The sequence below is a fragment of the Ochlerotatus camptorhynchus genome, unplaced genomic scaffold (assembly GCF_037179485.1).
Source record: "Ochlerotatus camptorhynchus isolate MF236.1 unplaced genomic scaffold, CSIRO-AGI_Acam_v1.1 ptg000055l, whole genome shotgun sequence".
Taxonomy (NCBI): domain Eukaryota; kingdom Metazoa; phylum Arthropoda; class Insecta; order Diptera; family Culicidae; genus Ochlerotatus; species Ochlerotatus camptorhynchus.
Window position 1 is genome coordinate 1,538,732 of NW_027040545.1, and position 14,995 is coordinate 1,553,726.

Here is a 14,995-nt window from a genome sequence, read left to right on the forward strand (position 1 = left end):
TCTTGGAAAGGTTCAGAGACACCCTAGCACGTTAGGTTAAGTTATACTCGTATTTAGGTAGGTTATCACATTTTTAAATTCAAACAAAACACACCCCAAAGGGGTTGTTGCGATTGCAACGAAGGAGACAATTTTTCCGATTTTCTGAACGTTGTATTTCTAGTGATAACGTTAAAAAATTCCTAACGAATGAAAATTTAAATGTACAGTAGTATAAGTTTTTGTTTCTGTTGTACATAGTAATTTTAGATTATTCTTAGACGATAATTAGGTAAGTTTACTGGTTTGTGTATAAAGAGACTTACGTTTAGTGTCCCTTTTTGTGTTTAGTTGTTCGATCGGTGATGGGATCACTGCTTTCAATTTGCTTTGTGTCTGTTTTAAATATGCGTGAAAGTCCCGTAGATTCCCGAGTAGCAGCATCGCTGCAGTTGGATGTGTGGTGCGGCGCAACGAGTTGTTGCGACACTCCCCCCAGTACTTCGACGTCATTGGTCCGACGTACTCACGGTTGCACCGACGTCCAACACTGCGATTTTCACGGCTGGTCTCTCTAGAACTCCAGTCGCTGTCTGCACCAGAGCACGACGGACCTGTCCATCCTTGGACCGGATTGCATGGACCACCCGACCTTTCGGCCAGCAGTTCCTCGGCAGCGTTTCGTCCACGACGACGACAATGTCTCCCTCCCCGACTGGTTTGACGCGATGATACCACTTCGTCCTACGCGTGAGGGTTGGCAGATATTCAGTGACCCAGCGTCGCCAAAATCTGTTTGCGTAGACCTGCGACATCTTCCAGGTGTGCTTCAGCGTGTAGTTACAGTCATCGAATGCGATCGGGGGCTTTGAACCGTCTGATGACCCGAGCAAGAAATGATTCGGGGTAAGCGGTGAAGACAGCTCATCGTCTAGCGGTAATTCAGTTAACGGCCGAGAATTGACGATTAGTTCGATTTCGGCTAACATGTTCTTTAGTAGCTCATCAGTGGGTGTGCGTGTGAGTTGGAGGTGCTTCAGGGCCTTCTTGACAGATTGTACGAGGCGTTCCCAGGCTCCGCCGAAGTGTGGAGAAGCAGGTGGATTGAATGACCATTTGGTGTCAGTGGTAACAAAATGTTCCATCAGCTTGTCCTGGTTAACTTGCTGCAGCGTTTCCTTTAGTTCTCGACTGGCTCCGATGAAGTTGGTGCCGCGATCGCTAACTATTTCCAGAGGGGTACCTCTCCTGGCGATGAAGTTTCGGATGGCGAGGATGCACGAATCTGTTGTGAGGCTGTGGGCAACCTCGAGATGTATTGCTCGCACAGTGAGGCAGGTGATCAATACACCCCATCTTTTTTCGGTTCTCCGACCGATGACTACGGACATTGGACCGAAATAGTCGATACCGACATAGGAGAAGGGACGACAGAATGCTTTCAGACGCGTGGGGGGTAGAGCGGCCATTTCTGGGGCTATTGGCTTTGCCTGGCGATTCTTGCAGTGCTGACATTGTGATCGCACACGATTGTATGTCGATCGAAGCTGAGGTACGTAGAATCTACGTCTGATTTGGTTGAGCGTAGTCTGGTGGTTCATGTGACAGAACTGCTGGTGAATACTGGCTATAATAAGGTCTGTAACTGGATGACGCTTTGGCAACAGTATCGGGCGCTTCGTACACTCGTCCACACTTTCGCAAGCGTCTATGCGGCCCTTCATTCGTAGCAGTCCACTTTCATCCAGAAACGGACTAAGTCCATACAGTGGACTACTTCTAGATAATGCGTTCTTCCATGGCTCTGGATTTGGTTTCATCAACTGGGCTATTTCCGCGGTGAACTCAGCATTTTGCACTGACTTCAGAATCAACAGTTCCGCCACTCTCAGCTCCTCTTGAGTTAGCGGACCGCTGACAATAGGCTCCTTCGATAGTCTTTTGCGTAGATTCGATGGATATCGCTTTACGAAGGCCACATGGCGCAGCAAACGTTTCCATCTGGAAAAGTCTTCCCACCTGAACAGTGCACGTTCGACGGAGTGGTGTAGTACATGCGGACGCTTTTCTTCCGCGGTGCTATCGAATCTCGACATAGCAACTGGCCATTGCTCTCTCAATCCCCAGAGGAATTCAGGACCACGGTACCAACGACTTGCAGGCGAAAGATCCGGTAGCCTCTGCCATTTCGTGGCATCGTCAGCAACATTCAGCTTTGATGGGATCCAGTTCCATTCTTTTGGTTCTGTCAATTGCAACATCTCGCTTATTCTCACCGCTACGAATTGGCTATATTTGCGGTGATCTGAGTTCAGCCAGCAAAGAACGTCGCGTGAATCTGACCAAAAGAAACGTTCTGTAGGTTTCAGCTTTTGTGACTCTAGAATGTCGTTCGCCAAGCGGGCTCCGATTACGGCTGCCTGAAGTTCTAGTCTGGGAATTGACACGAATCGCAATGGAGCTACCCGTGTCTTCGCGCCGACGAGCGCACATTCCACTACGCCATCTTCTTCAAATCGCAGGTAGGCAACTGCAGCAAACCCGTTTTCAGATGCATCCACGAACACATGGAGCTGAATCACATTCCGTTCGCCTGTGCTCGTCTTCATCCGGTAACATCTAGGCACGCTGACAGTCTCCACTTGCGGAAGAACTCGTAACCACGTCTGCCATTTCTCCCACTGCTCGTTCTTGATAGGATCGTCCCAATTAACACCGCTACGCCAAATTTCCTGAAGTAGTATTTTCAGGAACATTAGGAAGTGCGCCAGTAGTCCCAGAGGGTCGTAGATCATCATCAGTGTACTTAGGATCTGCCTTTTTGTTGGTACGATGAGACCCTGAAGTAACTCGGCGTTAATCCTTGACGATAATTTGAAGGTAAAGGTATCGGTAGCAGTGCACCACCACAAGCCAAGGACTTTTTCCGTTCCCATCTCGCTCAGCATACTAAGGCTTTTCTCTCCTGGCATTGCTTCTAGTTCTCGCAGCACTCGACTTGAGTTCGACAACCAATTCCGTATTTCGAACCCTGCCTGTGCGTGAACAAACCGGACATCTTTCGCTAGCTTTATCGCCTCTTGTTCCGTCTCGACACTAGAGAGCATATCATCAACGTAATGTTGTTTCACTATCGCTTCAGCTGCCCTTGGAAACTGATCCTGGAACCGTTGTGCATTGTGGTTCTTTACATACTGCGCACAGCTTGGTGAACACGTTGCTCCGAATGCCATTACTTTCATCACATAAACATCTGGACTACGGTTTAGTTCTCCGTTCCGCCATAGGAATCTTAGGCATTGTTGATCGAGCCAGTTCATCAACACCTGAAGGAACATTTCTCGAATGTCACCCGTAATGGCAATTCGGTATTCCCGGAAACGGTGTAGGACGGATACAAGACAAGTGAGTAGATCCGGTCCAGTAAGCAGGTATGAATTCAGCGATACTCCCGCTACCTTTGCGGCGGCGTCCCAAACAATACGCATCTTCCCCGGTTTATTTGGGTTAACCACAGGAAATATTGGGAGGTACCAGACGCGTGTGAATTTCTCGGCGAGTTGGCTATCCGTCAGCTTCTCGATGTACCCGATTCGCTCGTAATCCCGTATTTTCTCCTTCAATGCTTCAGCTAGTTTAGGGTCACGTTGCATTCTCTTTTCTAAGCAAATCAGACGTCTCATCGCCATCGGCTTGCTGTCCGGCAGTCGAACATCATCGTACCGCCAAAGTAATCCTGTTTCATACCGCCTTTCCTTCAATTGGGTCATGGACTTCAGCAACTGTTCCGCTCGTTCATCGTCTTTCGATAGAAGTGGTTTCACAGGGCTTGTTACTCCAATACTGTCCAGTGAAAAGTAAGCTTTAACCGCATTATGGAGCTCTGCGTCACTCCGCTCGCAACATGGGCACACGTGGAAGCTGTGATGTGCTGTGAAGTTCGTCGCTGGTAGGGATCCTAAAGAGCAAGGTCCGAACACTATCCAGCCCAAGCGTGTTCTTGTAGCGATCGGTTCCTCCTTACGTCCTTCCCTGCTGTCCAGCGCATGACCCAAGCGGTAGTTATCCATTCCAATGAGCATCCGCGGTCGAACGTTACGATAGGCATCAACCGGCAGGCCTTCCAAATGGTGATAGTTCCGCGCTAATTCTTCCATCGCAAGTGTTTGCCGCGGTAGAGCTAAATCATCCACGGTGTGAACTTTTGGAATCCAGTGCGTATTCGCATCATGCACTCCAGAAATCTCTAACGCAAGCATCACGGAGTCCATTTCCTGGCGTTGATGATCTGCTGTCCAGCTCAGACACAAGGGATACGATTCACCTTCAAGATCCAGTTCCCTTAGCAAACTGTGTTCCATCAACGTCACCGATGAACCGTCGTCCAAAAAGGCAAATACGCGTACAGACTTTCCTCGTCCGTGAAGGAGCACTGGAACGTATCGGAAGAGAACCTTGTTAATATTGCTGACGTGAGTGTTACAGGTTTCGGTCGTTGTTTCTGCACCGGTCGGTGGAATCGGCGTTCGAGGATTCTCCGTTCGCTGGTATCTGGAATCATCGTGTAGCAGCCGATTATGCATGTATGCACAACCATTCCTTCCGCAAGCTTGCTTTACCACACACGCTCCGAAATGCTTCGTCAAACACTTCCGGCACAATTTGTTCTGCTTCAGCGCTTCCCATCGTGCTCCGACGTCCAGTTCTTGAAACTTCTTACACGATCCTACACTGCTGCATCTTCCCTGGCAGATAATGCACTGCTTGTTGACTGGCTTTGGAGTAGCCCTCTGAAGATCCACTGAGCTTGATGATGCTGGACTGTAGCTAGATGCTGAACTATGGCTTGACTCGACATGCACATGTACTTCCTCCTTTCGACCACGCTTCTCAGGTTTACCAATGTACGTGCCGATCGTCGACGGAACCGTTACAACGCATGCTGCTTCCACGAGCGTACCCAACCATGTACTGAAGTCCGATAATGTGACCGCTGTCAGTGTTTGACGATGCCTTGCCCAGTCGAGCTTCACAGTTGGTGGCAGTCTCTCAACAAGTTCTTGCAGGAGTGCCACGTTACATAGATGCTCGTTCAAACCACAGGCTACGATCGTCGCGCACATATTCTGGACTGCAACACCAAAATCGATCAGAGTTCCTAACTTCTCCGTCTTCGGTGCTGGCATTTCCCGAATCTTGCAGACTAGCGAGTGGACGATTACTTCTGGCCGGCCAAACAACGTACGTAGCGTGTTGATAACGCCTTCGAGCCCTGCTGGATACAACAAACGACTCCGCACTGCTTCAAGAGCTTTCCCCCTCAAGCTACGCTGGAGGCGAAGTATGTTTTCCTCCTCACTGAAACCGCACATTCTGGTGGTACTCTCATAAGTGGCGATGAATAAAGGCCACTCTTCCGGGTGGCCCGAGAAAGTGGGTAGTTCCTTAGCCACTGCGTGCCGCGCGGCGAGCTGACTCCTGCTGAGTTCATGAGTCTCGTTAAAGTCATCATTCCTTGTTCGGACCGGTTCTCTTACGCTGGTTTCCATCACCCTCAAACGTTCTGCAAGCCGCTTCGTTTCGATGTCCTGCTTTCTTGCCATCTCTTCAAGCTGCCTTTCCATCCGCTCGAACGCTTTGCACATGTCACCAGCTGCAAGATGTTCACCTCCCAGCGTTGTTGAATTTGCATTCGGTACAGGAACACCGGTTGGAACATTCAACTCATCTCGAATTTGCTGTTCCCTTTTCTCCAAACGATGCTGGAATTGGTACTGCAAATCTTCAATCGTATGCTGCATTTCGCGATCCTTTTCTTGAAGTAATTTCTCGTACGCCTGCTGCTGATTATCGAACCTAGCCCGCATCTGATCCATTCTTTTTTGGAACTCCTTGAGTTGATCGCTCTGCTTTTGTTTGCTCTCCGACGTTTGATCCTCTCCACTCGATACAGGTTCCGTGATGATGATCGATGGGTTCTGGACTACACTTTTAGCTTCACATGCTGAACAGCTCCAATCCTTCTCCACGATTACTTCATCAACGCCCACGCACTTGAAGTGGTACCACAGACCACAGTCGTCACAGCAGACCATCCGGCTATTGTCCGCATCTTCACACACTACACAACTCACACCCGGCTTGGGACCTTTTCTCCGATGCACTCTCGGCATATTTCAAACAGCTTCCCCGATCGCAATTAAACGAATTTTTTAAGAATGTTGCGATTGCAACGAAGGAGACAATTTTTCCGATTTTCTGAACGTTGTATTTCTAGTGATAACGTTAAAAAATTCCTAACGAATGAAAATTTAAATGTACAGTAGTATAAGTTTTTGTTTCTGTTGTACATAGTAATTTTAGATTATTCTTAGACGATAATTAGGTAAGTTTACTGGTTTGTGTATAAAGAGACTTACGTTTAGTGTCCCTTTTTGTGTTTAGTTGTTCGATCGGTGATGGGATCACTGCTTTCAATTTGCTTTGTGTCTGTTTTAAATATGCGTGAAAGTCCCGTAGATTCCCGAGTAGCAGCATCGCTGCAGTTGGATGTGTGGTGCGGCGCAACGAGTTGTTGCGACAGGGGTTGAAGGGAAATTCTCGATCAGTAACAGCACTCCATACGGTTGTTACAAAACTAGAAAGATCTTTTGAAGCAAAAGAAATTTCACTTGCTGCATTCCTTGACATTGAAGGTGCATTCGATAATTCATCTCACGATTCAATGACTACAGCTATGATGAAACGTGGTTTCGATCAAAGCATTGTAAATTAGATCAATGAAATGTTATCAAAAAGAGAAATATCAGCAAACCTTGGAAGCTCACTCATCAGTGAAAGAGCAACCAAAGGATACCCGCAAGGAGGCGTGGTATCACCTCTATTGTGGTCTTTAATAGTTGATGATCTTCTCAAAAATTTAATAGCCCAAGGCTTCGAAATAATTGGCTTCGCGGATGATATAGTCATAATTGCACGTGGGAAATATGATTGTATTATCGCTAACACAATGCAAATTGCTTTAAATTTTGTCTCATCGTGGTGTGATAGGGAGGGATTAAACATAAATCCTTCTAAAACTACTATCGTGGTAAATGGCACGAAGAAAGAAATTTTCATTAGACAACATAAGATTGAAAGGCACACTTTTGGAACTTTCTAATGCTGTCAAATATCTTGGAGTAAATCCTCGATAGTAAAATTAATTGGAATATGCATCTAGAGCAGGCAAGAAACAAAGCAACTAATGCTCTATGGATATGCAAAAGAACATTCGGTAAACAGTGGGGACTGAAACCGAAAATGATCCATTGGATTTACTCGGCAATTGTGAAACCCAGGATTACTTATGGTGCATTGGTCTGGTGGCCAAAAACAAAAGAGAGTGTTGCTCAGAGAAAGTTAGAAAAACTCCAAAGGTTAGTGTTGGATCAGTGAGCTGCACTCCTACAGGCAACTCCCAATTCTTAACATCTACCATGGACGTAGGAAGGTCTGACGTAACTCTGTCCGCAATCAAACACTGGACGTTTGCTCTAAATTTGGAGTACTTGGATCGGATTTGGACGACGGTACTGTTGGAAACTTTGCTGCTGGTGCTATTTACTCCAGCCACGATAACCGACGTCGGACTTTGCGTCTATCCAAGCATTTCGGCCGTGGATCGTGCTACCAAATTCGCTTGGGACCCGGAATCCAATAAAACACGGCATGAGTGGGACTTGTTGTTTTGATCCATAACGTTTACAACTGCTGTGAGTAAAGGGTGATACGGTCAAAATTTGGTCAATATCAACTTGACGTATTTCTTTCAATTTTGCATTTAAAAAACCTGAACACCCCTCATTTTGAAGGTGTGTGTGTGTAGAATGTTGCTCCTATTTTGATTTTGGAATTCACTCTTCAGTTGTCAAAATGCCGTCCAAGCAAGAAGAGCAGCGTATCAAAATTTTGCTCGCGCATCGCGAAAATCCGAGCTACTCGCACGCAAAGTTGGCAAAATCGCTAAAAGTTGCCAAATCAACCGTTACAAATGTAATTAAAGTGTTTGGGGAACGTTTGTCGACAGCCAGGAAGTCTGGATCGGGGGGAAATCGAAAACCGGAAGCCGCTGAGACGACAAAGAGAGTTGCCGGTAGTTTCAAGTGAAACCCTAACCTCTCTCTCCGAGATGCCGCAAATAAGCTGGGTGTATCGTCTACAACCGTGCATCGAGCCAAAAAACGAGCCGGACTATCGACTTACAAGAAGGTAGTGACTCCAAATCGCGATGATAAACAAAATACGACGGCCAAAGCGCGATCCCGGAGGCTGTACACGACGATGCTGACGAAGTTTGACTGCGTGGTAATGGACGACGAAACCTACGTCAAAGCCGACTACAAGCAGCTTCCGGGACAGGAGTTTTATACGGCAAAAGGAAGGGGAAAGGTAGCAGATGTTTTCAAGCACATGAAACTGTCAAAGCTCGCAAAGAAATATCTGGTTTGGCAAGCCATCTGTACCTGTGGCTTGAAAAGCAGCATTTTCATAGCTTCCGGGACTGTCAACCAAGAAATTTACGTGAAAGAGTGTTTGAATAAACGTCTGCTGCCTTTCCTGAAGAAACACGGTTGTTCCGTACTGTTTTGGCCGGATTTGGCATCTTGCCATTACGGTAAAAAGGCCATGGAATGGTACGCCGCCAACAACGTGCAGGTGGTTCCCAAGGACAAGAACCCTCCCAACACGCCAGAGCTCCGCCCAATTGAGAAATACTGGGCTATTGTCAAGCGGAACCTAAAGAAGACCAAAAAAACTGCTAAGGGCGAGCAGCAGTTCAAGGCAAACTGGCTTTCTGCGGCGAAGAAGGTGGACAAGGTGGCTGTACAAAATCTGATGGCAGGGGTCAAGCGTAAGGCCCGGCAATTCGGATTTGGAAAAGCGGAAGCCTAACTGAATATTTTTCCTGAATTTTATACTAATTGAACTTGAAAAAGAAATTTAATTTGATTTTTTAAATAAACGATTTCACCGATTTACACGCGTTTTCCCTTGACCAAATTTTGACCGTATCACCCTTTAGTAGAACTTGCTGCATTGAAACTCCTTCACTGGAACAGGTGGCACTCGTCAGCTGAGCTTGATCAGTTGCTTGCTCTTCTGGCTTCTGTTCTTCCGGTCTGCTGGTAGTGTTCTTGCTATCCGTATTTGCCTTCACTCCATCCTCGACATGGAGAAGACTATGGTGACGCCTTTTGCATTTGTTGCACGTTTTTTCGGATGTACAATCCTTTCCACGATGCCCTCGCCGAAGGCAGTTGAAGCACACATTGCGCTCTCGAACCTTGGCCAGTCTCTCTTGAACGGTGATTGCTTTGAGATCTGGGCAAGCGAAATTTGGATGACCCTTGCCACAGAAATCACACTTAGTTTCATTCCCAGAGGTAACGGCCGCATTAACCTTCTGGGTAAACGACTTGGGTGATGGTGCTGGTTTAGCCTGAGTTTGCTTGTGGCTCGTAGACTCGCACCGTTCCATGACGAAGCACTCCTCCTTGAGGTACTTCACCATTCCTTCGTAGGTGGGCAGTTCACCATGTTTTATGGTTGACTCCCAGCGTCTACGCGTATCCTTGTCCAATGCTGCAGTTAGCAGATGTACCAGGAACAGATCCGATACACCCAGGAATTCCTGCTCGAGGAATTTCAAGCTTTCGACGTGCCTTGTGCACTCGTCCACCAAATTACGCAACTCGGTATGGCTCTCTTTAGTCATCTTTTTCAAGGATAAAAGGCCATCAATGTGCTTGCCGATCGTGTGTCGCTTGTTTTCGTACCTTTCCTCTAGTATCACCCAAGTGTGGGCGTAATTACCTTCATTAATGGTTTTGGCGTCTATCAATCCAGCTGCTGATCCCACCAGCGCTTTGTGCAGGTGATAGAGCTTCACTGCTGGGGGATCCGGTGCATTGTCAACCAAGTCTTTAAACATGGCCTTGAACTTGGGCCATTTTTCTTATCGTCCGTCGAACGTAGGTATGGGCATTCTAAGAGGTTGTTGCACAATCATTGGAGCTTGGGGATGTGCTCCAATATTCGGTACTCTAGCGTTTCTGTGAAGGTCATTTTGTCGCTCTTCAAGGATCAACGACACTTGATCGTACAGCTCTTCGAATGCAGCATAGTGCTCATCCTGAGCGAGCCGTCCATCTTCGTTAAGCAGTGCAAGGACTTTGTCATGGAGATCGTTATACTCCTGGTACGCAGATTCCACCTTGCGCTGATGGACTTTAACTTGGGCCTCTGACAGTGCAGGAGGCTCATCATTTGGTGGATTAATGGCATTCAAAACTTTGGTTACCTTACCTTTTGCAAGGCCTCGACGGTGGACGAGTAGATTGACCTGCTCCATGTTCTTCAATTTTTCTTGCAGATTCTGCTTCTTCTTTTTGCTTTTGCTCTTCGGGGTTGTGGTATCCAGATTCACCTGCCCAAGTGCAGTGATTCCAGACGTACTTGAAAGATCTTTTGGATCAACCTTAACTTCCGACATGTCACTGGGGACACATGATCACTTCAAGCCTTCAGTTTAGAATGAAAGCAACCAAGTTTGCTATCATCTAAGCACTTAACACTTATTTTCATCAGCACGCTGGTTTACTTGTGCGCACTATTCTTCACCGTGACCACTCTTCTTATTCAACTTCCACTAATGGCCACGGCATAATAGTCTTGCTTGCCAACTATTACAAGATGGCGAATTCACTACGTCTTCAAGATGGCGGCTGTGCCTAGTCTTCAAGATGGCGGCTCAGCACACGTATTTTGTTTAACGAGTATGACGACCGCTGATCATCTTGCACTTCTTTTTTTTCACAACGTCTTTATATCCGATCCGGCAGAATTCGCACTTCTCTTAATCCACTTAATTGTCCGGTTCGATGGACCAAATTTATGTTGGATCAGTGTAACACAACGGAATCTTTCGGATCGAATCTGACAACACACTCAAGTTTCTATTTACTACATATATTGATTAATTTAATTAGCTGTGCCTTAATGCACCTTTCACGTCGGCGTTTGAAACTCGAATGGCGGGCGATCGAATTCCGGCTGGCTGCTGCTGCTCTTCACTCGTCGTCCTCCTTCCCTTTCTTCCACTCTCCACACATTCGATTGGTACGAAAAGGTTGGTAGTACCGCTGTTATTGCGTGTGGAGACAAATCGCAGTAGTCGGGGGTTCGGTCGCTTTCACTTCCCATAAAACATTCGAGCTGTCACATTGTAGCTCGAACAGTTAGCAACTCTCTCAATAACAGGTGCAATGAGAAGTACACCATCGAAGGCATTGGATGCTTTGCTTTATATGCTACTATTGCACCAATTTGTACAATTAGAAGCCGAAATTACAAGGTCAGTGAAACTCTTTGAAGGAGACTGTCGTGAACTCCGGCACTGTGACTGCGACTGCACTCCGCGTAGCTCAGCATCATTTACATGCGTCCACACTCTTGAAAAGTATTTTCCAAACTGCCTATCGGGTCGAACCATCGTCGACACGAAGCTCTAATGCTATTCCTCTCTCTTTCTCTACATCTCATCATTTCTTCTCTTTTCTTCGACGTTTCATGACAGTTAGCCACCGTATGGGATTCGGTACCTTTAGCCATAAACTGTATATTGGCATAAACATACAAATCCAAATACTTAAATTGCAATATATTTTGAATTCTATCAACCAAACGAACTTTTTTTTTTTTTAGCAATTAGACTAAACAATTTGTTGTAGCAATTTTTAAGTGCAAAAGCAACTTTTTTTACGAAAGCGTACCGTTTTTCCAAATTAATCATTATTGACTACTATAATCCCTACAGAGACCTTAGAGGACATCTTAGGATTTTAAAAACTGTTAGTATCAACTCTCTAGTAAGGAACAACGAAGACTGGATGGAGAAAAGATACAATTTCAATCGACTTTTTCAACTAGTTGACCCTGGGAGCAGGAGTAACTGATGTAGAGTGTTCCATTAAATGTTTGCGTAGAAACTATAAGAGTTCAAATATATGCGTCATGTCCGACAGTCAAGCTGCTCTAAATGCTTTAAAGTCGGCGACATGTACATGAAACTTGTCTGGGAGTGTGTTCAATCACTTCAAAAATTGTCTTGTCATAATCAAGTCAACTTATATTGGGTTCCTGGTCATTGCGGGATTGAGGGAATGAAAGAGCTGATGCACTAGCAAGACTCGAATCTTCTCATAAGTTCATCGGGCCAGAGCCCTTTTGTGGCTTATCGGCTGCATCTCTTAGAATGGAGCTAAAAGCGTGGGAATCTTCAAAAGTGGAGGAAAACTGGAAGAACACCTCTATTGCTAGGCAGTCGAAGCGATTCATTAATCCAAACATTTCTGTGACCCACAAAATGCTGGAACTTTCTAAGAAAGATCTTAGTATATATGCAGGTCTTATAACAGGTCATTGTCCGAGCCGTTATCACTTGAAGCTGATTTAATCTGTCAAACTTTCATAGCGAATCAAAGTAAACATATTGTAGTACTGGAATTTATACTAGAATGGGGTACGTTAATCGATTTGCTTGGGACCAATAGGCTAGTCAAATAGTGAGCCAATTTAAAATCGTTAGTTTCGAATTAATTGTTGGTATAATGCTGTGCTGAGATAATGCTATTAGTCAAACGATGGCGATCACTCCTAATAATAGTGATACGGCATCTTGATATAGCTAAAGAAAAAAATGGGGCATATATCACAATAGATCAGAAAAATGGTCGCAGTGATGAAAATACCCGACAAGGAAAAAAGAAAGGGGTATTCTGTAAAATAGTTGAAAAACGCAAACATTAAATTAGAATATCCAATGAAACAAATATGAAGAGTTAAGTAGGCTAATCCATTGAGTGTATGTGCAGTAATCTGCTTGGTAGAATTAACACTCGCGCAGCTATTTTTTAGCATTCAAGTATAGCTATTTTGCTGCTGGCTTCAGTGAATGAATTTTCTCATGATTGATTCTTTAAAAATCGGGCCAAACCACAAATTTTTGCAATAATTGTTTTCGCAACCTTCATAGAAACAGATAAACCAATAATTTAAAGTAATAGCTAAAATCGCATTACTTTCTGATTCTATAGTACTTAAGTGCCCTTCAGGGCTGGAAAGCGCCTCATAGCGTTTGTAAAGCAAATTTCTGCATGCATCAAACAACAAGCAACTATTGTCTTCTTTAAGTTCTTTGTAGACTTTGCCTACCACAATTGCAGGAGATGAAGAAGTGCATAACGAAGAATTTTGTATTTTTGCTGGGCTTCATATTTGCAACCCTATAATACTTAGTAGCGCTTTTGCTTCGAAGCCGTCGGATCGATGGCTACTCATTGAGTTTTCGTTATTTCTGCTTCCGCCGGTTTACACTTACTCAAGTAAAATTTGTGTTTGCTTAATTCTCACTTTGTAGATTTCAGAAAACCAGTACATTGCATGCGTCGAGTGATCAGATGACAGCCCTTGTGCCCTTATTGTAACTCAAATTCAAATGTATTGTAAACTGGCGCAAAAGTGACTTAATCGAGCTACATTTTAATGTATTGGTAACAATTTATATAGAAATCTATAGAAATGCATTTATACAAAATTATCTAAATAGGCTGAGGCTCAATAAATGGCAGTGGTTTGTCAAGCTTAGCAGCGTTGTTATTACAATTTATAAAAGTTATATGATTTTAAAATCTTATAGTAATCAAAACTATGTTTAAATAAGATCCTAAGTAGTTTCTATTAACTTTCGTAATGATTTAAAATGCGTGGAAATTAAATTTCAATTAAATTGATAGAAGCATTGAAACTTATTATAACAAATAGTCAGTTGTTCTCTAAAAACATGATTTATAAAATCGGGATTCTTTTTTTATATTGACTAGAAAAACCGGGAAAAAACTATGAAATCAAAATTCAGTTGCCACCTTCCCTAATAAACAAATACCATAAACGAACTGTATTCCGGATGGGCAAACTATCCTACAAATGGTTTGGATGATACCCCGAACACGTCGTTAAGCTCTCTTTTATGATTATTTTTATTAGGGTTGTCAATTGAATCGGCAGTGTGCCTATCTATGGTGGATTCAATGCAGACAGTTTATATATAACGATAACGTTAGGAGCGCATTTAATAGCGCTAACTAGGAAGCCATTGCTGAATCATTGCACATTCTGTATTAGGATCACTTAAGATGTTCACAAGCCTCCATCCTTGGTCCAACGCTATTGAAGCAACGGTTCCCTAATAAAAATTGTATGGTTAATTTGCTTAACGACGTGTTCTGGGTATCATCCAAACCATTTGTGGAATAGTTCAATGATTTGGGTTATCGTTCGTTTTTGGTTATTTTTTACTAGGGTTTCCCCGGGAAAAGATTACTTTTTTCTTTATGTAGCGATTTTCCTCAAAAAATTGATAATTTTGCAACCTTGTCAATTCTTACTTCAAAAAAAGGTTGGCAAACCCTAATAAACAAATACCATAAACGAACTGTATTCCGGATGGGCAATATATCCTACAAAAATCTCCGAACACGTCGTTAAGCTCTCTTTTATGGTTATTTTTATTAGGGAAGTTTCACTGCAAGACTCCATTGGATTCACACACATAAAAATCTCTACCGTTTTAGCACAGTGCACGTGACATAGTAATGTCACATGGACTCGGTTGACCTAATCATTGTATCATCAAACATCGCAGCGAACGCTTGGTTTATGTAGCATGAGGGCTAGGCAAAAACGAATTTGAAATCGATTTCATCCAACTGCTGTCCATTAATTCGATTCTTTTTACGATTTCTTTAGAAATTGATCGAAAATATAAGACTTTTCCGCAATTTTCGTTCGTTAATATCGTAAATATTCCCACGCATGCCAAAATGTGCTACCGAGAAGACTTCTGATAATCAACTGCTCCCATAAATTCGAATCCAATGGCAACACTTTCGATTTTTCCACCCTTTTCACCACACTA

The 14,995-nt window shown here is 44.3% G+C and overlaps 1 protein-coding gene across 1 annotated transcript; it reads right to left on the reverse strand.

Annotated features, from left to right (window-relative positions):
• Positions 1–488: 488 nt before the first annotated feature.
• On the reverse strand, positions 489–6,074 carry LOC135717439 (uncharacterized). Its single transcript, XM_065239529.1, has one exon. It carries the CDS (start codon positions 6,072–6,074, stop codon positions 489–491), a length of 5,586 nt encoding a protein of 1,861 aa, XP_065095601.1.
• Positions 6,075–14,995: the final 8,921 nt, after the last annotated feature.

Bases quoted from the DNA above. Each gene is read 5' to 3' on its own strand.
- LOC135717439 (XM_065239529.1), bottom strand. From the start codon at position 6,074: ATGGTCTGCTGTGACGACTGTGGTCTGTGGTACCACTTCAAGTGCGTG.